Source organism: Triturus cristatus, chromosome 9 (genome assembly GCF_964204655.1).
Source record: "Triturus cristatus chromosome 9, aTriCri1.1, whole genome shotgun sequence".
Lineage (NCBI taxonomy): Eukaryota > Metazoa > Chordata > Amphibia > Caudata > Salamandridae > Triturus > Triturus cristatus.
In genome coordinates this window covers 1137019851-1137047633 of record NC_140592.1, presented here as the reverse complement: position 1 = coordinate 1137047633, position 27783 = coordinate 1137019851, and the positions used below count along the sequence as shown (strand labels likewise).

Below are 27783 nucleotides of genomic sequence, written 5' to 3'. Positions count from 1 at the left end.
TAACAGTTTTGAAACAAATTTAAAAAACTAATTATTGACTGGACTTAAACTGTCAATTTTGATGATGGTTGACTTGATTTGGTTTAGTTTCCATTCAAAAACGGTGGCAAAGATCTGTTGACCTGAGGAAGATTTAGTGTGGAGTTACAGCCCATTCTTGTAAGATACAGGTTGAATTGGTACTAGAAAGTATATTTTGGACTCTTTCTGTGCTATCCGATGTGTCCAGAGGATTCCTTCATTCATTGCTCTCGTTATGAGTCATAAATGAAGCTATTGCCTCTCTCCCAGTAGATGATCACGGTGCAGGATTTGATTTGTTGTTCTGATAGTTTGAGAATTAAAATGCAGACAACAGACACTAGATCTCTGAAGCAGGACTGACCTTTCCACAGAGTTCCAGGTCTTCTCTCCATGACTTTTCAAGCATACACCTACCATCTAACAGGACAAAAGATCTGAGGAAGGCAGGTCACTTCTGCTGCTTTACCGCAACTCCCTGATCCATTTAAAGGGATCCCTCCTCAGTTACTTTGAATGTTGGAGAGGCCGGGAGTTGCACACCGACCTGACTCTCAGAAGATTTCTTTTCTCAATCTCCTATAGCAGATTTTGCAAATCATAACAAATCTCTTTACATGGAGCTACTTGGTGCTGTGATCCTGGAAGCAGGAAGGCTTTGAAAGCAGCGGCAGTGCTCAGTCACCCCACTGTCAGTACCCTGGAAGAAAAGGAATCCACCTCTTACCTCCACCTTCAGTGTTCTTAAATGACTTTGACCTGCTCTGTTACCCCTGCCATTAGTTCTCTCAAAGACGCTGAGCTAACTTACCAACCTTACCGTTGGTAAGTAGGAAGAAGCTGATCCGGTATGTCCTTCCGCCCCAAGACTTTGAAGGAGACTGAACTAGCATGTCACCACACCTTCAGTACTGACAGTGAGGGTGAACTAGTAAGTCACCCAAGCCTTGACTACTCCCCCCCCCCCAAATAACCCCGTCCTTCAGAACTCTAAAAGATGATTGACAAGCTCGTCCTCCGCACCTTACATTTTCTTAAAGACTCTGAAGTAGCCTGTCTCCATCTCCTTCAGTACCCTGAGAAAAGAATGAGCTACTTTGTCTCCCAAAACATCAGAACCCTGTTAAAGGTTTGAACATCTTGTCAACCCCACCTTCAGTACGATGAAAGAGGTTGAACTACAGTGCCACCCACCCCTTCAGTACTCTGAAAGAGGCTTAGCTAGAATATAACCATCCCCTTCAGTACTCTGAAAGAGGATGTACAGGACTGTCACCCAACACTTCAGTACTTTGAAAGAGGTTGAACTACACTGTCACCCATCCTTCTGTACTGTGATAGAGGTTGAACTACATTGTCACTTACCCCTTTAGTACTGTAAAAAAGGCTTAGCTAGAATATAACCCTCCTGTACTTTGAAAGACCAATAAATGGCTTGTCACCTACAGCTTCAGTACTCTGAAACAAGTTAAACTAGAATGTCACTCACCTCTTTACTACTTTGAAAGAGGCTTAGCTGGAATATAATCCTCACCTTCAGTACTCTGAAAGAGGATGAACTTGCAACCCACCGCTTCAGTACTCTGAAAGACAGAGAACAAGCTAGTCTCTCTCACCTTTTCTACTCTGAAAAGGGCTCAAATGAGAGCGGCTGAAGGAACCCGTCATCAACCCTACACATGATGATTCACATAGGTAAACTGAGACGAAAGTCTAACTTTACGACTTTTGGTATTCACAAAGGGCATTTACTACTTGTAAATGCACTTTGTGAATACCAAAAGTTGAACTTTACGACTTTCGGTATTCACAAAGGGTAAATGCCCTTTGTGAATACCGAAAGTCGTAAAGTTAGACGTTCGTCTCATTTTACCTTAGAGAGTCTCATCCTTAACCTCCTGCCTTTGACAACTTGATGTCAGCAGCTCCTCAACTGGACCGCTTTAAAATGTAAACCTCTACGCAATGGTTTAAAAAGTTCTCTGAGTAGAGGACTGCTCCAGCTACAACAAAATCAGTGTCAGCAGCTACATTCTAATGACTTTGCTCTGAAACACACTCATCATTGGGTATTTGTTGTAGGATAAGATGTGCCGTCAGATCCCAGTGGGAATAAATACGATTTAACTAAAACAATGACCCATTCTACAAACTCAGTCAAAGGCAATGGTTCACAGATCATTTTCTGTGAATAGGCCTGTCTTACCCTTGACTTAGGTGTGACTTACTCCTGAGTTTCTAGGAACAAGACACACACATTAAAAAAAGCTTTGTGAATTGGCTCTCAAGTGTCTCAGTGTCCAATAGCAGGCAATCATCTCTCGTGGTTGAAACTTCTTTCATCATGTCGATTTATGAAGATGTCTTTTAGCATGTTTAGAATTTGTGCGTAGAATAAAAATAGATTTGCAACAATTGCACGTGTTCTGAAACTATTCCTGTCCGCTGTGTTTGCTTCCTACTAGGGCTAGCTACTACCGGAAAGGGGGAAGGGCGATGCTTCCAGTCAAGTGGATGCCCCCGGAAGCCTTCCTGGAAGGAATATTCACCTCCAAAACAGACACCTGGTAAGATATCTAGTTCTGTGTTTCATTTTGTGTCCATACCTGGTGTGGGTTGGGTGTTCCACAGAAGAATCTGAAACAAGCACACGGACTGAAAAATGTTTGAGAGGAAGAGGAGTGGAACCAGTAATACATTTGTAACAAAAATAAACTAAGTGCTGGGGCCTAAGGTTTTGCTCAGGTGACCACAGCCTGCTCTACTGAATTCCAAGGGTTGCTGAATACCTGGGTTTCCATGTCTTGATTCCACCTTATGCCTCTTTCTTCCACCATCCTACACTTCCAATCTCTTTATCTCACTATTGCAGGTTCTTTTTCATCTCTGCTTTCTCCCTTTGTCACTCTATTCCTATTTTTCGCTTCCTCTTTCTTTCTTTCTTCCCCTTTTCTTCCTTTTTCTCTCTTTCTCCAGGGCAAAAGTTTGATGATGTAAAATAAGTACCAGCCCCTAATAAAAATGTGTGCAAGTGTCGAACACCTGCAATCACAGGCACAAATTTAGCACTGCAAGGAACACTCCAACTTCCATCCGAGGCTTAACTATTATTGCTACACATGAATATTAGTGGAGTCGATGCACATAATCAGTGACAAGTGACTGTCATAAGTGTCGGTGTTGACAATTAAGTGCTGGTGTAGTGCCTATCATTGGAAACCACCGGCTCAAATTAAGCACTGCGTCTGACACTGCTGTGCACATACTCTATAGACACTTTCTCTCATGTTCTTCTTCAGTGTACTTTGTCCCTTGGAATGAACACTCAGCTCTGCTTTTCTGAATAGCCTATTCTAGCCTGATAGTTCCTCTAAATTCCTGAAGTGGGGGTTTCTTAGTGCAGTTATTCATTTTATCTTATTCACAGCGAGACAGATGGGCAAACGTTTACTAAAAGTCATACAACTTGTGTGAAAATCTGCAAGTCTGCACTGCAGAAAGCGTAAAAATTGCACCACACAGTTTTTACAAAGAATCGCATAAGGCGAGAGAGATGGGGGGCACTTGCACAAAATAGCCATGTTTTATGCTAAACGTTATGCCACAGTGAGTGACGATTGTCTAGCAGGAAATTTGCACTTGCTGGAACAAATTTCTATGCGCAAACAACTGTCCATGGGTAAATCCCACAGTGTGTGTAAGTTTTGCAGAAGTTACACGTTGCATGAAGGGAAATCCCATGATTTCCTTTGCTCATTGTTTTGCTTTCATTCGCAGTAGAATTTCATACCAAGCCAGATCGCATCTACCAGAGTAGTTCTGCTATTGCTTGGAATCTTAGGGGTTTTTGCACTGTTCCCACACTATCACGCTTTCTTTGCATACATTAACAGGGATTTCGTGCAGTGCAATGCAGAGCCATTTTGTGGTGCACATGGTCAGCTTTTCAGTGTAAAAACAGTTTTACCCTCAACAGTGGTTTTATGCTGCTTTTTGCATTGCTTTGTCTTATACTGTGTTCGTTTGCATTGTATGAGAACATTTGCTAAAGAGTAGGAAAACTCTATAGTTTCAAAACTTGCACAGCTGGTCTCCAGGTAGGGTTTGTGAAGGATACCTGCAATGATTGGTCTGTCCGTCTTCCTTTCCGCCATGAAGAGGAGGAACACATCCTGTGTTCTGCCTCCCTCCCTTGTGCATGGTCGCATAGAGAAGGTGGGCAGTTCACCAAGCTGCAGTCAGTAGCATTAGGCCTCAGAGTTAGAACCACCAATGACTTTCTGCTTCATAGTCAATGGTGAGGCGATCTGGTAGATTCTTTGTTCTCGAGTAGGCCAGAGTAATGTAATTTTCAAGCACTGGATCTTGCGTTGAATCACATTCTGGTATGAATCAATCCTCGTCGCCAAAGAAGGATGCCAAACATTTTAACACTTTAACCTCCTGCTTTGACCAGTCCACAGAGAATGCACACCTGGAAAAAACAGATAGGGGAGGGCGACAATCACCAGTTCAAGAACCCTAAGATCATAAATAAAACAAATAAGAAGCACGTAAATAACTCTCCAAAACAGATAGTGTATAGTATAAATTAAAATAATCTCAAAACCTGTCAATGTAGGAAGAGAGACAAAAAAGATAATACTTACTTGCTAAGTTAAATTCACAAAAAGATTTTGTCCGGCTGTCACCTCAAACGTATCTTTCCTGTGTCACAAACAGAATGCACAAGAAAGTTTCCAAATAACAATTCTCAAACAGGAGGAGAGTCTTGAATAAAAGTTACTACAACAACAGAATAAAGCAGGATAGCAAACCAGGGTGGTATTAGCAAGTGAAGAGGTTGGAAAAGTCTGACAGGATAGAGTGAAAGCAACAATGCAGGAATAAGCCTGAGAAGTAAGATGAGGACACGGAGAGCCAGGAAGCACAAATCAGACACAGTAGTGAAGATACTCCCTGGAGAGCAAATGATGTCCAAGCACAGTGGTTTGTATGCTTCTGAGCTCTAATATGACTCTCAGAAGGACACCTGAGATGGTGAAAGAGTGTCTTTGTTGAGTGAGTAGAAGTGCAGAAGCAGCATAGAATTCTATCAGGTCACCGTGGGTGGAAAGGATGACAGCCAAAACCCTGCATAGGGAAGCGCCATGGTGCACGCCCTCCTCCTATGCCACAGACAGAGAAGGGCTGGCCAATAGCAGAGGAAGCTCGCTCTGTGGACTGGAAACTCAGGAGACGGCAGTCGAAGCATACCTGTGGTTAGAGCAGGTAGATCAGAATGGGTGCAGCTCGAGGAGCTGTACAGGGTGAGACATCCTGCCAGAGGAAGGCTCAGTACTGGGTTGTGAAATTTCAGCCATCAGTGTTATTGAAAGTCATTGTAGTAAGTTGTCGCATAGCCAGCTTCAAGGCTGCCTCTATTTGTATCAGAGCCAGCCATCCCACCAGCCTTGTTAGGCATGTGTTTGTGAGATGGTTGTGAGCGAGCAGAGGCTCACTGCCATATGCTCTTGGTGTGAAAACATCTCTTACCATTTTACGTACTACTGTTTCTGGTTCATATAAATGTAACCCATAAAAATTAACTCCCATTCCAAACCAATATCTGTTTCCATGTATTACAGTTTATCAGGACAGACATGTCAATAAATATGTTCATTAAAAAAATATAAAACTACTTATGTCCATTTAAAGAACATTCACACTTGGCATGTCTCTTCAGCTCAGTGTGATTTCACTTCTCATGGAGCAGTCATTGGGTCTGAATTGGGTCTGATCAACGCTTATCTCGGAACGTTGAGCATGGCAGCTCCTGAGCAGTGGCAAAGGGGCCGCCCAGTGTCCTACATATGACGTCAGTCTCTGCAGGTCTCACGTCTTAAGAAATAGAAATGGACATCTAAGAATTTGGGGTCATATTTATAAAAGAATCATGCAATACAGCAAGCCACCTTGCTGCGCTGAATTCAAGGGAAAGGGCAGGAATCTGCCATATTCACCATTATACGGCTCAATCGCTGTACCTTTCCTAGCGCTGGTGCACCTTTGACTGCCTAGCGCCACCCTAGGCACCCTTGCGTTATGTTGCAAGGGTTTGGTTTGGTACAGGAGGCATTTTCCTCCTGCCCAGTGTATTACACCGCGCTACTCCGTCAGTGCATTCCCAGCTCTCCTTTTTAAGGCCTGACTTGACAGCGAATTGTCGATCTTATGTGATCAACAGAAAAGGAACTTTAATGGAGCGGTACTGAACGTGGGGTTTATGCCCCGGTAACGTGTTGTTCAATTGTCCTGTAGGATTTCATTCGGCAGACGTTTGCTTCTGCAGAAGTGTTGCTCAATGGAGAAGTCGTGAGTAGGTTATGGTGACAAGCCAATGACTAAGGCTATAATTCTGAACGGTTCATTGGGAAAAGTCATGCCCGATGCCAATGGTCTGATCTATTTATTATTGCAACGGAAGTGGCTTCACTTATTTATTGTGAAAAATACATGTTAATGATAATAGGCCTTTAAGGGTGGATTTTTATCACATTGCATTAAAATCTGCAGATAGGTATTTTGTTACATGGCAGCTCACAGATCACTGGAGTAGGCAAGGGTTTTGGTGTTGGTTACCACCTCTGACAAGCCCAGGGGGTTGAGGATCTACACTATGAGAATCCTTTATAGACCTTTTTGAGAGGGCTGTGTAATGTAATACAAATGTGTAATATTTACATCTGTATGTCTGCCTTATTGGAAAGCTTATGCTCATTACAGAAGGCCTGAGTTTGGCTTGATGCCATGCCAATGAGAACAGCTGTAAGGCTGATTAGTACATTCATAAAACGTACGTCTGATATTGTAAGTCTGATCTGTTTATTATTAACAATCGATAAAGGCAGTAGAGCTGCTTATTTATTTTGAAAAGCATATGTTGAAGCCAATAGACCTTTAGGAGGGGATTGTTATTTTGTTACATGGAATTTAGCAAATTAACATGGTAGGCAGGGGTTTGGTTTTATATAGCACCTCACCCCTGGCAAACCATCGAAGATGGCAGATTTGCACTGTGATAATCCTTGTTACCCTTGATAGGAAGGGTTATATGTTGTTTTGCCAACTGTAATTTTGTACACATTTGTATTTCATGCATAGTGATTAGCTGTGTGTGAAGTACTCTCAGATCTGTCTGCCTGACAATTGCAATGAAAGAAATTCATACAAAACACATATATGCACATTCATAGAGAGGGTTTGGACCAGCCCTCTTCTGCCATTCATCTGTTTGTGTCACTTACATTTTGCTCCACCCATGACAGCATATTGCTTGGTACAATGAGTCAGCCTGCTTGGGCCATTGGCTTTATTTCCCTTTGTGTGATGTACATTTCATCTGAGCACATGACTGTGTGACGCAAAAAGAGTGCCAGGGCTAGTGTGCCAGTCCTTCCACTTTTTATTATCCCTATTGTAGGTCACCTTTAAATTCTTTCCTTCTCCTTTTGTTTATTTAATTTTTATTGAATTGTTTAAGAAAGCCAGGTAAGGCCATTTGCTTGATGCTCCCTTCATCTGTAGTGTGCTGCATTCAGCGCATCCACGCCTTCTGAACCGAACAATCAACTTGGATTAGTATTGTCCTAATCATATCATTGTTTTACAGTTGCAAGATGGCAAACATGTCACTAGTAAATGTGGCAGCCATGTTGGAACTTTAAAACATGCAATATGCACAACATCATTTCAAGATGGCATCTCACCAGAATGTTTAACTGTTTACTATTTTTGTATTGCAAACATATTCCCCCCACATATAGCAAATTTTTTCTTCTTTCTTCTATTTAGGTCTCGCCTGACCCAGCGCATGCGCTGGTCTGGCGAAACTTATTGAGAGGGCTCCAAAAAGTGCTACCAGGCCAGCCTAGAGCTACAGTGCATGTGCGCGGGCGCGCGCGCCGCGCTTTACCGTGATTTACTTTCACTTTCGCGGCCGCTTTGATGTTTTGATCACGATCACTTTCGCGGCCGCACGGCCGCTTGGCATAGCCAATAGGTCTCGCTTTTGGGACCTTATAAGTATTTAGTTATGCAACTGTTGCATGGCTAAACACATAAGGTCCCAAAGGCGAGTCCTATTGGCTATTCCAATGCTTGTTAGTCTTGAAATGTATCTTTCATAAGCTTGTTTAATTTGAATGTGTGGTGAATTGGAGTTTAAGCCAGATCTATTGGCATTGCAAACGCTTCGTTCAGTTATGAGTAAAATCAAAAATCCCCAAAGTTCATCCGGTTTCTTCCATTGTTCCAGCCATTCATCCTTGGGCCCAAGCCATGGCCTTGTCTGTACATCTTTCATTTTTATTGTAAGAGGCATGTACCGTTTAGTGTCAGAACAATCTTGGGGTCAGAGTGGTTATTCTGGCATCTTGGTTTGTTTCTATGAGCAGATACCTCACACTTGAGCTGTGCAAAGCCTCACAATAGGAGGCAACAAATTAAGCTGGCCTATGAATATTCATCTACTTGAAAGTGGTGCTTCAGAGCTATGGAACTACGTTCATATGCATCAATTAACTTACGTATTATCAAATATTGTGAATTTAAGACTTATTACACCTTTCCTTTACATCTTTCACTGTCCTTTACCATATAAGCCCAAACGTTCCTTTTATGTCCTTAAGTACACAGAAAATAAAAAATTGCATCTTTTTATTTTGTTCTACAATTATTGTAAATATATCAAATGAATGTATATTAATATTTAACATACAAATATGTATAAAGCCTTTTATGTTTCCCTGTATTCTACCATGCAGAGATCTCTGCCCTGACTGTGGGGTCTCCCTATGGTGAAGTATGGGGGGGGGAATTAAAAAAAAGTATTAAACTAAAAAGAAAAATGACTACTATTTTTATGTTAAATATTATTGTAAGTAAATGTTTTATATTTTCTTTAAATGTAGAACCAATTTTTAAAAAAACGCTACAGTGCTATTAAATTACTTTTGAATTAAAACATTCATTAATGGAGGATGCACTACCAGTGATTGGCCATGTGTAATGGTGGACTTATTACTGTTAGTAGTAACTTACACAGGGAGTTTGTGCATATCGAAAAGCAGTTCACTTACTCCAAAGTGTAAACTTACTCAAAAGTGTAAATTAACTTTGTGAATCAGGCCTATGTATATACCGGGATTTTAGGGCGATAAGCACCAAAATCCTTACCCTGTTCACCAAAAAGTCAGAATATGTGTCAAATTTTACTCGGGGCAATAATTATCAAATCTGGCAAAAAAAGAACTCTTAATCAGACCAGAGCTCTTTACCTTACTGTAGTTTAATATATTTTCAATATTACTCATGTGAGCACACAGAATTAATGGGTCCTCCTTGCCACTAAAAGGCCTTATCATTCCACACTTTAGAGGCCTCTATAAATTCCACTATGGTGTTTCAGTTGTATTCTTGTTCATGCTGTATAGGGTGGTCACACAATTAGTACCTGGGCTTTATTGGCTGGGCACTCTTGCAAAGACTACCAATATCTTATTGACAATGTAGTATACTACAAAGTTCTCTGAGGTCATGTTCAGTATGTGAAAAAGCTTCTGTCTGCAGGTGTGCTGAATCGTGAGGGAATCCTTCCTGTGTAGCATTAAGACTAAAGTCCCACTGCTCATTGTTATTTTGTGGCAGGTCCTTTGGCGTGCTGCTGTGGGAGATCTTCTCCTTGGGCTACATGCCGTATCCGTGCAGAACCAACCAGGAAGTTCTGGAGTTTGTCACCAGTGGAGGACGCATGGACCCCCCAAAGAACTGTCCAGGACCTGTGTAAGTATATATAGTTACAAATCAGCACACTGTTAGCTTGCGCCGGGTCACTTATTGTTTAAAAACAAACACTGCTCACTAAGATAGGTACAGGTGAAGTGGAAAATGCAAATAAGCTGTACGCACACCAGGGGAAGCGGCTGGAGTCAATGTTGTTTGGCTCAAGTTTTTTAGCTCAACTTTTGTTTACTGTGTCTTTTGTATGACCGTCTTTCTCACTTTCTCTCTCTCACTTTATTTCTCTCTTAATCTCTGTCCATTTTGCTCTTATGGTCTCTCTAGCTCTCTGCTCAGGCCTCTTCGGCCCTTTAGCCAGTCCGAACTTCTGATGCTCACAATGCCATCCATGCTGAGGTCTAGGAAGAGGGCGGCCTGTCGTGCACGGGATTGCCATGCCTACCCTGGTGGTCCAAAACCTGTGGTGGGTCTCTGCCTACAGTTCTCTGTGACTGTGAATGTGGATTTATATCCCAGAAATGGCAAATCCATTCGCAGATCGGTATTCATAATCGGTAGTTGCGCAAGAACATGTTCAGCTGATCGCCAACCACAGGGTCGAAAGTAGGCTGAATGAGCGCAAATATTTTTAGGGCTGCCAGGTGAATAATAATGTATTTATTTTCCTGAGCATTACAATGCACCCCAAGAAAGCATCTACAGTGTAACATGGTCCCCACAGAGCAGGGTGCTGAAGTCCGTCATGGACCTTGAGTTCAGGATATGATTTTTTTCTACATTATGCCATTGCTCGGAATCTGTCTTTCCAGGTCTGAGCTTCATAGATGTCTGAGTTCAAAGGCAGCATTCATAGTCTGTCATTGGTGGTTCTATAGATTAATTATCATGTGCCTTCTCAAGTGAATCATTTGAAAGCAACTTATTTCTCTTCCCCAACCACGTCACAAAAGTAAGACCTTTTGCCTAGTTCCCTTTGGAGTGACCAACCTGTGTCCCAGGGAGCGACGTGTGAACCAGCCAATGGACAGATAACATAACCAGTAGTGGCTGCTACCGGACCCAGGTGGTGAGGCAGGGGCAGGGGCAGTGGGGTGGGGGGGTGTGGAGTGGGGAGTGAAAAAAGTAAAAAAAAAACTTACCTGTGACGGCCGGCCCCCTCCTCTCCTCCATCCTCTTCTTCCTGACCCCGGTCACGCAGCAGGATGCAGGACGCACCAGGAAGCACCCAGATCCCAGCCACCCGATAGCCAATGACAACGCTGAAATGAAGCGTTATGATTGGTCTGAGTGCCGTGGATCGGCGTTCAGCCAGGGAATGGGGGTCTGGGCATGTTCTCCATGCAGGCTGTAATGCAACCTGCGTGGAGAAGATGTGAAGTGCGCATGAATATTTGGCTGGCCTGAGGGGGCAGGCCAAACTACTCCTCCCCTGCTCCTCTGTCATCAGGGCAGCTCCGCCCAAACACAAAACTGCAGCAGAAGGAAACATAAAATGATAGTTTTGAAGCAGTGGCGCGACGCTCCTCCGCCTTAGCGGACGAGTTGCCAGAAACCTGAAAGGTCACAATTTCATGGGGCTTGCTCCTCTTTATCTAACCAATTCTAATATGTTGTTCAGACTGTTGTGCAAATACTTAGCAATGGGGTTTTTCTTGGTAAACTGATTTGTGGGTATTGTGATGCTGGTAGGGAGGGCCACTGAGAGGGGGGGTGGGAAGAGGGATGTTAGACTCCTCGTGGGGTGTTTTGTCATTATTCCACAAGATTGAAAATAGGTTCCAAAATCATTTAAAATTCCTTAATTGTTAATGTCCTCTCCCATATGTGTGACCAAGTCATACCAGCCAACAGAAACCTGGACATAATTTAAAAAAAGACCAATACAACAAACCACAAAATCCCAACTGTGCAGATCAAGTGTAATTTGGAAATAAATATCTAAACTAGTAGTCTAGTATAAAGTAACAACCATAGCACCTTTCTAGAGCTCAGAATCCATACAAGTTCACCATGAAAGAATCCACGGCTACCAAGAGTAGCTGCAAGTGTTCATTTTCTGCCTTTAAAAACGTACTTCCTTTTACAATTCATCTTGTCAATTCCACCTGCATTTCATAAAATACTTAAATCCTGGTTTGCCACTCTAGCTACCTAGATTTGCTAATGTCTTGAGTCAGTCATGCACAACTGTCTGAAGTCCATTTAACAGTAAACACAAACCCGAAGTTAATAAATGCAAGCTGTAATTATTCAACCTTTGACCTCTCATTTTTGTTGCAGATACCGCATAATGACACAGTGCTGGCAGCACAGTCCAGAGTACAGGCCCGACTTCACCACCATCTTGGAAAGGATCAAGTACTGCACACAGGTATAAGCACTCACAGCCTATCTCTGGTTCCATAATGTTTTGCTTGTTTTGGATCCATAGGATGGCATAAGGTATTTAACTAAGAAGGTCGGTGGCATAGCATCACGTCACAAACCTCCTTGCTGCGTGAGCAGTGGTTATATTTCCTTAGAGGCCGCTAGGACCCGAAATGCACCCACAGTGTTCTCAGTGGAAAGGTGCTTTTCACTAAGTCCATCATCACAATTTACATAATGACAGCCTAATTGGCGCTAATATTTGCCGACAGCCCTGTGGCTAATGTCTGACAGAGCACAGCACTTCCTCTGGTGAAGCGCCGTCTCTGACCGCAGGCAGCAGGACGGAAGTTCAAAATGCAGAGGAGGATTCAGCCCACAGAACTCTCAATCAGGCAACTGGGAGAACCAGAGTGTAAGTCAACCGGAAACACACATAACCACATAGTAGTATGCCAAACAAAGCCAGGCTTCCTTATGCACCATACAGTACATCTGGGTGCCCCTTAATGAAATGCATCTTCTTTTGAGCCTAATTGAGACAAATGTGGTCTAGGCGGGGTCTAGTGACTGACCGGGGGGCTTGGGTTCTAATCCCAGCTTCTGCACTTCAGTAAAAACCTCAATCATGTGATTTCCTTGGACAACATGTCTGTAATGTTACTATGTAATGTTACTATGTAAATCCTGACCTTATGGCCTTCTATCCTCTTTACATGTTCCCATTTCCTCCCGGCTTCCAGTCACACCCTAGTTTCTGTAAGATAGGCGCAGCCATAACCCAAAGCCCAGAGGGACCTAATATTCAAAATGCTCATCCGACATTAATACTAATGTTCTATGTAAATGCTCTGTCCTTTGGACCTTGGCTGGATATGTGAATGCCCTAAAATAAAGTGAAGAAAAAAGATTCTTGTAGATATTCAGTAAATATAACTCTGCCCTGGGCAGTAGATAAGGGTTTCAGAATAAGGAGTTACATCCTCTTTTCATATATCGTTCACTTTTGTTTCCTACTTGACTTTCTTCCTCTTTTTTTTAACAAAGTGAAATCGTCATGCTTTGAGTTGATAACCCTTTCCTGTCTGCACACTGGTAATTCACGTTTTCATGAAAATCCCTATTTGTACAGAACTGTGCCAAACTTTGTGGAAACACAAACCCCTCTAACCTAACTGTGCATTTTAGGATCCTGATGTCATGAACACCGAACTGCCTGTGGAGAGCAGCCCAGCACCGGATGAGGAGGGCAGCACCGTCATGCGGCCATCGAGCTCTGGTGGGATGACTTCTCATACGGTGAACTCTGGCCTCACGCCCCAGCTGGGTCAGAGAACACCAGAATCGCAGCATCTGGTCCATAAAATCTCAGAGCGGCCAAAGGAGCTGCTGGTGGACACCCTGGCAGGATGGGCTGCCCAGGAGCCTTCTCTACCGTGCCTCGGCGATTCCACCGGTGGGGCACGGCATGCACAGAGCTCGAGCCCGGTACTTGAGCACAAGCTGCAGACAGCGCAAAGACTGGCCAACAAAAACAAAAACCTGTGGAACCCCACCTATGGCTCTTTAGTTATGGAGAGCACTTGCCGGCCCAGCCATAACACTAATCCTAAACCGACACTTGAGCAAGAAGATTCAGGCTTCGATGGGAACTGCAGCTCCTCCCCAAGTTCACGAGCATCTCCAAACCGGGGACCATGCCCGCACGTGGAAATTGGTGGGATTGAGTTGGTCAAGCTACAGACCTTCCCATGTGGCAATGTGAACTACGCATACGACGACCTCTGTTTTGAAATGAACGGGGCCTCCCTGGTGGACACAGGAGACAGAGCCACTGTCCTCAGAAGTGCCAGTCTTCATGGTGAGAGCAAGGTTCCGAGAAAGCCAGACAAACCTTCGGGTGAGAGGGACTCGGGTCTCTCCCTTTCCGAAGACTTGAACATCATGCCTGTGTAGCCATAAGCTCCTCTCTTTCCCTTAAAGAAATTGTCTAGCCCGTGTTTATTTTATCAAAGACAATTCTATATATTAATTTCCCTCCTTCAAGTGGCCCAACGTGAATTCATTTACAGAGGCAGCTGTAGATAATGTGAGTGCTCTACTAAATTTATACTCTACGCAGTGACGGCGCATGGACCATTTTAGCACAAGCTCTTTCTAAAATGGCACTGAGGATTGCGGTGTGCGATGAACAGACTCCTACTTGGTTAATGTACTTTTTTATATTGGCCACTGCCTTCCTGTAAGTAGCAAAACTAACAAGACAGTATATTGTGCCATAGATATGACTTGATGCAACACAGAATGCCATCACCATCTCCATGAATGGCAGTCAGGATCACACAGGCACACACTGGGACCACTGCCCCATTAAACGATTGCATCTTCATTTCACCATTCAGGAAACTCAGGGCTGCTGAAGGGATGAGTATGTTGAAATAAAATCACATGTAGAAATAAAGCTTCTTCAGGCAAGTTTGGTAACAATTTAACAAAAGAACTCTCTGAGAAATGATCTGTTCTGTAAAAGCCATATGTGTGTGCCTCGACCTCCAGCAGTACAACCTAAACTGAAGCCTGTCATTAGACTAAGCCAACATGTCATATTAGCAAATGAAATCTGTGTTGAGGGAGGAGGGCAGAGTGGATTCTTTACAGGTGGAAATTGAGAGGGATTGTTCACAATGGATATTTGAGGAGGAATTCCTAAAGACTTTTTCAGTATTAGCAGAAAAAATGTGTGAGGATGGACTAAGTGAAATCAAATTCCTTCAGTTTGTTGGAGACAATTCAAAAGGGGGCATTGTGAGAAATGGTAAGACATTTAAAAGTGGTCAGCTATACCAGACGCGGTGCGCAGCCCCCAGAGGAGCGTTACCAGAGTTCCTCCATGCATTGTATGATGATTCAAGTTCTACTGTTAATGGCTTTAAATCGGATAAAAGGTGCCTTTGATGGGGACTAAGATCCTTTTGATTTCTGGCTAGTCTTTACAAGCACAAATCTGCTTATCTGCAAATGTGCATACACCCGAAATCAGCGCATCACCATGGTGAGGGCCAGGACACGCCAAAGAGCCCCGGATTATGAAATCACTGTGATACGAGCCCATTGACTGGTATACATTCTGTCTAAGGGCAGTGCTTAATTTGTAAAATAATGTTTGCCAGTGTCCAAAACTCTGCTGAGAAGTCCACAGCCGGTGCAATGAAATATTGAAATTTGGGCACTCCAAATACTAAGGTTGGCTAGTCTTAAATCCACCTCATGCCCTTTTAATTAACTACCAGACACTCTCTGCCGTTTATTTCTCTCTTGCAGGTTCCTGCTTTCTCCTTTTGTAATGGTTTTTCCGTCTTTCTCTTCCTTAGTTGTTCTGTTTTGTGTGTTTTCTCTCCCTTGCTCTCAGGAAACGTCTGATGCGGAAACATAAGTGTTGGTCCCATAAAACTAGTGCCAGCGGCGCCCACCGGCAAACACTGGCTCAAATTAATCACTGCCTAAGCGTTATTGATTTGTGAAAAATAGGATTTGAAACTTAAATCATACCCCGCACTTGTCATGTTGCCCCATGTCTTGAGGATTCTTTTTCAATTTCAGTTTTCTTAGCCCATTGTTATGTGTATATAAAGCCACGCCGTGAAACTACAAGGCCCAGAATGCTGTGTGCTGTATCAAAAATAATCAAGACTGACCGAAAGTCACTCTCCTGATATTGGCTAGTTAACAACTTTTAATGTCTTAAGACAATCTAATGATTTTCAACCTTACATTTTAAAATTCTGTGGGTTTCATTCCACAACACACAACAGTCAATTTATAAATTTGTCAAATTATTTTGAAAAGCATGTCATACCGTGTTTCAGAGGGACATAACAGTATGGACACCTTTTAAACATGCTCTGTAAACCTTCTTCAGCCTCTACTGACTTCCAGGCAATGGTGTTCTTTATGTGTGACATCAGAGTAGTAGTTGCTCAAACAGCATGTTGCGACATTCCTTTTTTGCAATGAAAGGCTGGGTGCAATGTGGCTCGAGACACACAAATACATGTTGGTAAAATAAGTCAACCACACAGATGTTTCACACGGCCCAGGGAAGCCCTTTCCCAGCCAAGAAGAAATAAATACTTACGAGTTAATTTTTGGTGTTTGGAAGAATTCCTTTAAAGTAGATTCTAAACGCAGAATCCATAAAGAAAGATATTGAATTATCAAGTTATTCACCAGTCACAGATATTCACTTCACGTTTTATACTCTCCAGAAATCCAGCAATTCTGTTTTGTCTCCCACTCCCTCTTTCTTTTGCTCTCTTTAATAATACCGACATTATACCGACTGGCGCAAACAGCTACCTCAAACAGAGGTGTCCTGGCGCTCTATAGCGATAGGGAGCAAGCGGAGGAGCCCCGTACAGGTCTCTTTCTCTCATTGCCTTACCAGAGATGTAGATTTCACTCCGATATATTCCATATTAACTATTTTCATCGAATAAAAATGCCTCCTAAATAACAAGCCAAGCCTTATAATTTCTTACAGTAAAGATGTTTTCAGGCAAAGTTAAAATGTCATCAGAGCCACTATACTGTTTGATTTGTATGAATATCTGTACTCCCAGAACCAGTTTGGCTAGATAGCTTAAATCATTGTGATTTTGTTGAGTTTGTTGCTTAACTGTAAATCCAGTAAATCATTTTATGAACTTCTACAATTTTGTTATCGTAGTATCCAGCAGCGGCAGCACAGGTGCAAATAATTTAAAAAAAGAACTTACCTGCTTCTCGGCTGCTGCTCTGTCTGCCGGATGTCTCTTGCTCCTCTTATAAAAGTCCTGGGCCAACACAGACTCCCAGACTCCCCCCCCCCAATTCAAACACGGCTCTCATGCTGTGGGAGCAGTGCCTGGATTGGTCTGAGTGACCTGGTTAGGAGCTCATGAAGGGTCTGGGAGCCTGTGCCATGTCTCTATCCATCTGTACTAAACAGCTGGGTGAAGATGTTCTAAGTGTGCATGTCTGTTTGGCCTGCCTGACGACCCGCCAAACAGACATGCGCACCTACAAGTGCCCACCACTCCTCCTCCCAGTCTGTCACAAGCCTCTAGAGGATTGCCTGGCCCCACCCTACACTTGGCAGCATCAGCAGCCAGCGAAAAATAAAAAGACAATAAAATTGATATATTGTCATTTTATTTTTCATTTTCAATGGGGCAACGCTCCTCCGCCATTGCGGAGGAGCCGCCGCTGGTAGTATCATAGAAACACAGTTTATGTTATCTAATGGATCGAGTATAAAACAATTCCACCCAAAACAGACACACGTGGCCTTCCTGTACAAATGCATTCTGCAAAATCAGTTTTTGATTATCTAAAAGAGTCGCACAAAAAGACTGATCTTTTAAACCCTGGATGAACCACTGATTCACAGACAGAGGATTTGTAGCCCTGATATTCCACTATCACCAAAGAAGAGACTGACTGTGTTTATATGCAATATTGTTATGTGACTTTTCAACAGATATACAAAAAAATGTGAATTTAGATTTATAGTAGAGTTATAACCAGTGATAGAATCATATTTCTTGGATAGTCCATGATTTTTACCCCCACAACAGAAATATAATTTGCTTTCGCCTTTGCCCTCCTCCATTTAGATTTTGTGAAAGTTCTTTGCAACATGTATATATTTCTCTACCATGCTGACTACATGGTTGAATCTGTGAAACCCTAACATATGCTTTTGGAAAGTGCTTTAAAGTGAATTCTAGCAACAAATAAAGTTTCCCTTGTCAGGAGGCACTTGGGTTCACATAAAGCAACTAGGGCACAACATCTCACTCTTGCATCATGATGTTTGATTTCATTTTTTTCCAGTCAAGGTTGTTTCCATCAACAGGCCTGGATCATCTTCATTGACCCACGAGTAGAATGTTCAAAGTGTCCAGGATGTCTATCACAAGCAGTGCTTTAAATGGGCAGGTACTGTCTGGTACTGAGTACCTGCACTTCTATTTTTTGAAAGGGAGAGTACCTACACTTCTCAGCACCGTTATAATACATTTAATTGTAGAGTACTGGCACTTCTAAATAGGTACTCTATATAGTGAGTATCAGATCCTCTATTCCATTTAAAACACTGATTACAAGTATACTGATTACCGACATTTGAGATTTGTAAGCTGTATGATTTGCATTTCTGATTGTTCTATCAGAATAATTTCAAACCAAACATCACTATTCAAAAGCCTGAAATTAGGTGTCTGCTTGATATCCTGTGACAGTGCTGACTGCTTGGAAGGTTGCACCCATTCAGGTGTTGAGAATAATCAATACCCACATTCAGATTCATTGTAATAAATTTATTTCATGAATATTAATTGTGGGAGTAATACATTCGCAACAAGGTTCACCCCTCCAGAAATGTAATTTTTCATATTCGAGTTTCTAATGGTGAGTTCTGAACTGATGTGCAGGATTCCCAACTAAAATTAGGAAATTTGAAATTAAAACTGCAAATTTAAGTTGATAGAAATCTAGTAAAACCAGTTGTCCTAATGTACCTGTAGAGGACATTGTAAAAGGGATGCTATGTTACATGATTTTTGTATAGTGCTACATTCAACAATTATTTGGCCATTCAGTGCTGTTGTAAGGATCATTTCCTCCTGTCACCTTCAAGTGGTACATTTTTTGCCCATTGGAGGGTGCTCCATTGGCATGGGGTTTTACAGCCTTTTGTCTGGTCCATTTTATATTTTAGTATATCAAGTGTAGTTACAGTAAAAGGGACTCCAAAAAGCGTAGTTGTTTGTGACATTTCTGTCAACCCATGTGCGTTTATGGTTTAGCAGTGATTGGTGGTGGGTTTGTAAATGCCCTCCCATGTGTATTTGGTCCATAGTTCTCCTTGTTGTGGGTAGCACTACTGGAGTGAAGTTTCGCACTGAAGAGGCAGAGGGTCCTTGTAAGATTCCTCCAAGGCAAAGAACACTTTGCACACACTTCCTAATGCTTAGTTTCCTCTTTGTGTCTTTGGCCAAATTTTGGATTAAAAATGAAAGAGGTATCAGAAGATAAATTGTTTGCCTGCTCTCTAAAATTCAACCTGGAACTCATATGGAATTCAATATTGACCTTCCTAGTATATTTTTCAAGAAATGTTGTTTAGTTTAAACCGATGAAGAAGGCACTAGTGAGCGAATGCATTCACAAAACAAAATCCAAAGACTGAAGCCAGAAATAATTTTTGATATCAGTAAAAAAAAAGAACTCATATTTCATACAGGATCACCCCACCTCTACTACTCCCACATCTAATAAATTAATAAAGTAGTGTTTTTAGGTGAAAAGAGTGTTTCATAGAAGGGATGAGAGAAGATGCCCCTCATCCTACTCCCACTTCAACTCTCTCAAACCTATAATTCAATAAATTATCTGTAAAGATTTCCATCATCTAAAACCTTATGCAAAGAATCCACAATACCCAAAAACTTCAATTAACTTTAGAGAGACACACTTATAACCCCATACATTACCCAAAACCTCCCCCATGCTTTCCATATGCCTATTACTAAGCCGTATCTGACCTTTTTTCCATCGACACCCCTTGTTCAAATCTCACGTTGCCTGTCTTCTGATCACTAACAAAAATAGTTTTATCAACATAATGTTTTGTTTCAGTAAGCTAAAAATCTAATTAACGTAAGAGTGGTTCTTAACTGGAGTTTAAGAGCCATAGGAACATGTCCATAATTTTCTAAACTTACATTGACAGAATCCGTAATGTTTACATATAATGAGAGCTACATATAAAATAAGAAATGTGAATATCCCACCATTAAAGTCTTGTAATCCCAAGACAAAATTTTGCCAGGAAAACCCGGACAGACAGTTTTTAAATCCACTTACCTTCTCATAAGTTTCTTTAATATTTGCTATAGTTTAAAAACATGGCCACAAACCCAGCACCTGTCTGTTTGCTAATGCCCAATAGCACTATAGCAGTAGAGAAAGTGGCCTTAACATCTCTATACCATCCACCCAGTACATCAGTGGAAATTACATCATATGACTTTCCACCCTGAATAAATTGACACCACCTTTGACACTGATGAAATTGCACACATACAGGTGTTGAAATAACTCCTACAGTAAGTGTAAAACTATTAAAATAACTATCGCAAACATACAAAAGTAGATAAAAAAGGCGGACAGATGAGTTTCAAATGATAGTTTAGGAGTCACATTTGCAACCCCAGGTGGGTCATAAGTGACTGGTTACTGTGAGACCTAGCCATTACCTCCTTGATGGTACCTGCAGTGGAAGGATGTTCTGCACGGTGTCTGTATGATTTATCCCTTAGACCTAGAGTTTCAGGAGACAACTCACCTGAAAAGTTAAACTCTGAAAAATATATGAGGTCATAGTTACTACCACTCTGAATTGGTAATTGGTTATTGGGTTCACATCCTCCGCAAATGCTTCCCACAGGGCATTAATTATTTGTCATTTAATTGAACATTGATCTCTTGAAACGTACACTAAACCGAAGCCCTTTAACCTGTAACAAACATGACAATTTCAACGCCTGTAATTGGTGATCTATCAGCATTGCTTGCAGAGTTGTTGTCTAAACAAATAAGCTAACACTAATGCTATATGTTTGATTTCTAATCTTTTAACCTTTTTTTTCTTTGTTATGTCTTAGTCTTTGTATGTGGTTCAGAAGTTACAGAAATATCTTAATGTAAACATCAGATGATACCAATTTAGGGTACTACCCAATGCAATGTTGGTGTAGGGCGTACTCTGAAGGCCCATATGGAAATCATGTACATTCTGTGGAGCCTGTTGTCTCTGAAAACTGGACCAGAGTCAGGTGCATGTCATGTGGTTTAGCTCTTGCCTTCAGGAATATGGTGTCAAATATTTGTCCTCAAAGGAAATTGGATGCCCACAACTAACATCCCACAAACTAGTCAATACTGGGTCACTATATCTCATGTAATATATCTCATGACAAAACAATAACATGCACTACATCAAGCTGACCTTTATATCGCAAGGTAAGAAAGGTGTTAGTAGATGTTGAGTTAAGAATAGAAAATAAATACTTATTCTGACAATGTAGTAGTAGGCAATGTAGTCAATGCAATATTTCTATAGGCCAAAACTAACAACTAACTATTGAGCTATTTAGCTAGTGTGGAGTTTCCCTGAAGCTAAACCGCCTCTGGGACATGGCTGTTACATTTATGAGTTCCCAACCCAGTGATCATGAAAACAACTGTTTGTAGGGCTTGTCTTACCGGATAGATGATAGGGTCTGCCAAGCATTTCTACATAGCCTTGGTGGGCCTTTGCTCAGCAGAATGCTCTTCAGTTTCCTTCTGATTGGTTGATCGCTGCATGACCTAACCCATTTCCGGCCAAATCCTGCTGCACTGTTCACATGTGGAATTCTAATGACTGCGTGCACCACTAACAGTAAAATGTCTTCGGTAGAGCCTCTACCATAAGTAAGAATCAATCTGTGATCACCCTCTTAGTGTGCTTTAAGATGCAGAGACCTCCCGCTGCCTGCCAGTCCTTCCAAGGGTGATACTGTGTGCTCCTTTCACATGCCTACATTGAGTAACAGACTGAAAGCATTACTTCCTCCCCAGTGATTCACTTTGGGTTAGCTCAATCTCATTCAGGCATCTTCGACTGTATCTACTTATTATTACATGTTTGTTGCTGTCGGTAACAGCAATGCTGCTCATAAGCTTATGTTTTCGACCCTTGTAAATATATGTATAACAAGCCTGCTTCTATGCAATTTCAAATCAGGTACCTGTATACTTCTATATTTGCAACACAAATAAAGATATTAAAAGATGCTGTGTATGAATTCTTTGTTTGCAGTTAATTGTGCTGTGCAAAGAGTGCAGGTGATAGAAGTTGTAAACAATTATGTTGCATGCAGTATTAAAGTTCCAGACTCGGGGCGTGGTCTCGCCGAGCAGCAAGATGGCCACTCGCTAAGAGGTCTCTGCCAGCCGAGGCATAATCCGGCAAGAATCCTGATGCAACCACGACAATATTCATAAATAAATCGCATCACACACCGCGGGAAGCACCAGGGAGTCCACAGAGCCTGAAGCCGGTGTCCCTGATGGCTCCGATCCTGCCGTAGAAGGAGCGACGATGCCGGCCGGGATGAGGTTTGTGAGTGAGCCGGGGTCCTGCCCCTGAGAAGAGGATCTGACTGACTGGAGGCGAGGGAGAGTGAGGGCCTCTGGGCGGTTCCCCACATTGAAATAAACCCCAACGGCGAAACCAAGTAAGGAGGGGGACATGGGTAGTCACCGGCCGCGTACCCCTGACTCCACAATATTGCGCACATTCGGATTGCTGGCGGGGATGCTAGAGGAAATTCAGCGCGGACGTGGGCGCTGGTGAAGCGCACATTTTGGGTTGGGAGGCCATACCAGACAATCGGCCGAGGGCAATCAGCCGCCCCCACGCCCGACTGCATTGTGCTGGCCAGAGTCGCGCCCGATGGTGAACACTGAGCCGGGCAGGAATGCGCACTTGACTGAGGCGTCAGGAGGGAATGGTCGTGGTAAATACAGTTACCGGTGCCCACATGCAAATGCGAAGACACAGCTTCCAAGGAGGTAATCAAAGCGCTGTGGACACACAGTAGAGAAGACGAGATCTTGCCTTCCCCCTCACCACTCATCCCGAGGACACCCCCAAAAAGGGTATACTGAAAGAAGCGACATCGGAAAGGGCTAGCGGACGGCACGGGCTGAAGGACGCCACTGAAGACACACTCCCCAGGCAACAACTAACAACAAAAATGAGCCCACAGTCATAGGACAGCAGGCGTGCCATTTGGACACTAGACAGGGACAAGGTGTGAGGCCGGTCGATGCTCTGGCTGGGTGGGACCGCCCTGTGGACCTGTGAACCATGCGGATTGGGGAGAAAGATGCAGGGCGGACCCGCTGAGGTGGACACTTCAGTGCCCACTCCCCCCCACCAAGACATAGTGCAACTGGCGGATAATCAGGGAGATGAAGCGTCCATCATGCCACCTGCTGGGGCAGGGGTCGAGCTCACCGGGCACCTGGATAATTGGGCCCTCCGCAACACACCTCCCCATGGGTACAGGCAGAGCGTAGCCATACGCACACATTTGGCCCACAAGGAAACACAATGATAAGCTGGGGGGGTGAACAACGGTAATATTACCACAAGCGTGAGGTGAGGAACAAGCGCTAGCCGAAGAACAGCTCAGAAGAGGTAAACTCGGAAACAATGACTATTCAGGCCACCCGAACCTCGGCCTGACCAGCAGGCTCCCACAGAGTTCACATCATGGCAAAGAACGATGGGAAACAGATCAAACTAACATTTGAAAATTAAAGACAAACACGACAAACTGACACGGGACAGGAGAGGACTCGCATCCTGTTACTAGAAATGAAAACCAGTCTTAAGACTATTGACTCCAAACTAGATATTCTCACAACTCAAATGGATCAGGTTAAAAAACAAGTGGACACACATGAACAGCGCCTGGATGAGCTTCAAAACAGGCACAAAGAGGTGCATGAATTTCAAGTAGAAACACAGGAAAAAATGCTCAACATGGATAAAGTATTAACGGTCATCAGGGCAAAAAAACAATGATTTTGATGCATGTTCCAGAAGAAACAACCTACGTATCATAGGTATTCCCGAGACCACAGCTATAGGGAAAATTGAGCTTTTTGTGGAAGAGCTACTAAAAGACATATTTGGCCCAGATCTGTCCACTATGTTCATGGTTGAACATGCTCATCGCCCCCAGTAGGAGCCACCCCCAAACCGATACTGGCTAAAATCTTGAACTATCAAGACAGAGACACTATACTTAGAGGAGCCAGAGAACATGGCCAAATCTCCTACAAAGGCAACACCATCTCTTTCTACCCTGACTTCACCCCTGGGGTCCAGGCGGCACGTCGCGAATTTACCAAAACCAAACGGATGCTACAACAGGCTGGCATTTCCTATGCTCTACTATACCCCGCTAAGCTAAAATTCACGCATGACAATAATACACACTACTTTACAGACGCAAAATCAGCTGTGAAATTCGCTAGACACATCAAAAGGTCCAGGAAACAAGCAACTGGGACTAACAGAGCACAATCCACAGACAATGGTCTAAGTGACAATGATTAACAATGACACTGTCTATTCTTGATTTCTGATGCACCCCTTACGCACATGTTTCCACTAAACGTCACCAGGGCCACCATGGTTTACTCCCACAAGCGGGATGTGATAGTATAACTAGAGCAGTCACTGCGCACGTCCTACATCACTTAACACATACCTCGGCCACCCGATCTCACAGCCGGGGTGTTTGCCAGTGCCTTCACGCCCCCAGGGTGAGATCCCACGATTCCACTTTTCTTATACTTGAAGTTTTGTTTTGCTTTGTATTGTTACATTGACCTAGTTGATGGGAGGGTAAAGCAGACTCAACCTGATTGGTGGTTGGAGTGGGTGGGGATGGGTTCCTAGGGGAGGGAGTTAACAGTTTGGAGGGGGTAAGGCGGCTACTATATAAGACACACAAATCACGCTATACATCTAGCATGACACATGGCAATGTGGAACATAGCATCTACAAGGAGCAAGACAATGCTGCCATTTACACCGATGGGCACACACATCCAGGCACCGTTGATACATTCGACATACACACGACTGGGACACGACCACATATAACTGTCTCACATGGAACATACGTGGGCTCAACGACAACAGGAAAGCCAGACTTATACAGTCATGCCTAATCAGACACAAAATTGATATATGCTTTCTACAAGAAACGCACCTGCAAAACACTGCGAGCACCAAGATCCAACACAGGCACTGGGGAAACATATGCTTGGTAACTTATTCAAACTACGCTAGGGGAACCGCAATCCTTATACGAAGGGGCTTGGGATGGAGCCTGATTAACACACCATCAGACCCGGAAGGCAGACTCACCCTGGCAGAGGGCACACTCGGCACCATAAGGGTGACGCTAGCGATAGTGTATGGTCCCAACACAGACACTCCTGAATTCTTCCAAGAGCTCTGGGGACAATAACGGAATCTGTATGCGATACTGTTATCTGAGGTAGAGACTTCAATGACGTCCTCGATGATTCTTTAGACCGCAGGGGCGCAACTCGCAAGCGGCATCCCAATACCAGCACTACACTAAATGCACTAATAGGCAAGAGCTAGTTGACATTTGGAGACAATGGCACCCAGGTATAGCAGAAGGCACATGTATTACAACACACCATTCAGCCTGGTACTGCATTGAATTTTGGCTGCTTTCCAAAGACGTGGCCATATGGACCATCTCCCCAGAACCCTCTCCGATCACGCACCCTGCCTGCTCCACCTACTGATACCATCCACGCCCAGCCGAGCATTTCAATGGAGGCTCCCGCCTAGAGCCTTGCTGGATGTTGCCTTCTACAAGGAAATAAAAGGAGACATTCTTGAATACTTCTCACTCAACGAGGGGTCAGTCTCCTCTGCATCAGCTCTGTGGGAAGCATTTAGAGTAGTCATTCGTGGCCGATGCATAGCCAGACAAGCTGGAGTACTCAAGGCCCTTAGACAAACACTCAAAACTCTTGAAACACAGATCCGAACGATAGAGCTTGAATACTTTCAATCCAATGACCCTTAGCTACTCCCCTGCATTAGAAACACACTCACCGAGTTTGAGGAGGAGGCGCAGAGGAGAGTCAAATATCTGGGCAAACACAAACGGGCAGGAAGATATGGGGAAGGGGATAGACTAGGCAAAACACTAGCCTCATTGCTAAAACCCTTGTGCACTACAGATTACCTCACAGAACTGAGAGATGATGCCCAACAGCCTATATGAGGCCCCCAAGAAATAATGAACCACCTCACTCACTTCTACTCCAACCTAGACACCTCACAACACACAGGCCTGCCAGAGGACAAACAACCCTATTTAGACTCGATAGAACTGTTGTGGTTGGGCAGAGCACCCAGAGCATATCTGGACGAACCATTCACTGAGGACGATGTCATACAGGTCATCAATAGCCTGCCGAGCGACGGGGCTCCCGGGCTAGATGGCCTCCCAGCTGTATTTTACTAATTTTATGCATCGATCCTGGCTCCCCATCTCATGGTGGTATATCAAGGGTCCCTTGACAATGGCACATTGCCCCCCACGCCTCGAGAAGCGAGCATATTGCTATTACTGAAACCTGAAAAAGCCCCAGATCTCTGCGACTCATACCGGCCGCTCTCTCTTATCAACACAGACAATAAAATAAACGCCAAGCTATTGGCCAACAGAGTCCAGCCACGACTGCCGCTCATCTCCAGACCTGATTAATCAGAATTTATACCCGGGAGATCAACTGCACACAACCTCCATACATTCTTCACGATCCTTCATTATTTGAACCCCCAACTACCTGCGGTGGCTGCACTTCCCAACACCACTAATGCATTTGACTCCTTAGAGTTGCCATTCCTATTTGCAATACTTACCAGATTAGGCCTCAGCCTGTTATTTGTACAACAAATTAAATTATTGTACTCAAACCCTACTGCGCACATACGAGCAAACTGTCAAATATTAAAGACGTTTACCATCACTCGCGGAACTAGGCAAGGCTGTCCTCTCTCTCCCCTACTCTTCACAATTGCGAAGGTACCCCTCGCGGCGCGACTGAGGCTGCACCGCGCCGACAGGGGACTGGGATTCTCATCAATGGGAGTAATAATATCACAATACGCAGACGATGTCACCCTATACATCAAGAATCCCCAAGAAAACTTACTCCCGACACTCCAAGAGATCACCAAATTTGGAGGCTTGTTTGGTATCCAGATCAACTGGAAGAAATCCACATTATTCCCGCTGACTGACCGCACCACACCATTCGAGCTCAAATAGCCACTCTGGTGGGCTGATGGACCGGTCAGATACCTGGGAATTTGGCTAAGCAGAGACACCCAGGAACTATGGCATATGAACATTGGGTGTGCTATAACCTGGCTTGAGGAGAAAACCAAAGCTTGGTCCAAATTGCCACTTACCCTTGCAGGCAGGATAGTAATAACTAAACTGATAATCCTTCCCAAGTTCCTGTATATTGTTATAAACCTCCCACTTACACATACCCAAGCATTCTTTAACACTATGCGCTCGCTGATGATCTCCCTAGTGTGGGCAGGGGGACAAGCCAGTGTAGCCTGGGAAACATTATCACTCCCGCAAAGTCAAGGTGGACTAGGTGCACCCGACATTCCTCTATACGTCTACTGCACACAGGCCCAGTTCCTCCACTACTGGGTGCACCCAATCCCATTCCAACCCCATGTGGCAGTTGAGCTAGACATAACTGCACCTCTCCCCCTAGAGTTGGCACTATACAGACCATATACACGCCCCCACCACGTCCTAGAGACAACAGAAATGTTGAGATGGCATGGGAAGGGCTGTGGAGATAAGCCAATCTAGAGATACTATTCGGCCCCTCAATATCTCTACCTAGAAATTCACAAATGCCCCCGCT

The 27783-nt window shown here is 43.5% G+C and overlaps 1 protein-coding gene across 2 annotated transcripts in view; it reads left to right on the top strand.

Moving 5' to 3' along the window:
- The window catches only part of LTK (leukocyte receptor tyrosine kinase), a 583144-nt gene extending 561108 nt beyond the window's left edge, over window positions 1-22036 (top strand). For both annotated transcript variants that reach the window (XM_085627068.1, XM_085627069.1), the window contains 4 exons: window positions 2487-2588; window positions 9709-9843; window positions 12082-12172; window positions 13357-22036. In XM_085627068.1, the coding sequence (XP_085483194.1) occupies window positions 2487-2588; window positions 9709-9843; window positions 12082-12172; window positions 13357-14124 (1096 nt within the window). In that variant the 3' untranslated portion in view covers window positions 14125-22036. The remainder of the gene's footprint in view (window positions 1-2486; window positions 2589-9708; window positions 9844-12081; window positions 12173-13356) is intronic.
- The last annotated feature ends 5747 nt before the right edge of the window (window positions 22037-27783 follow it).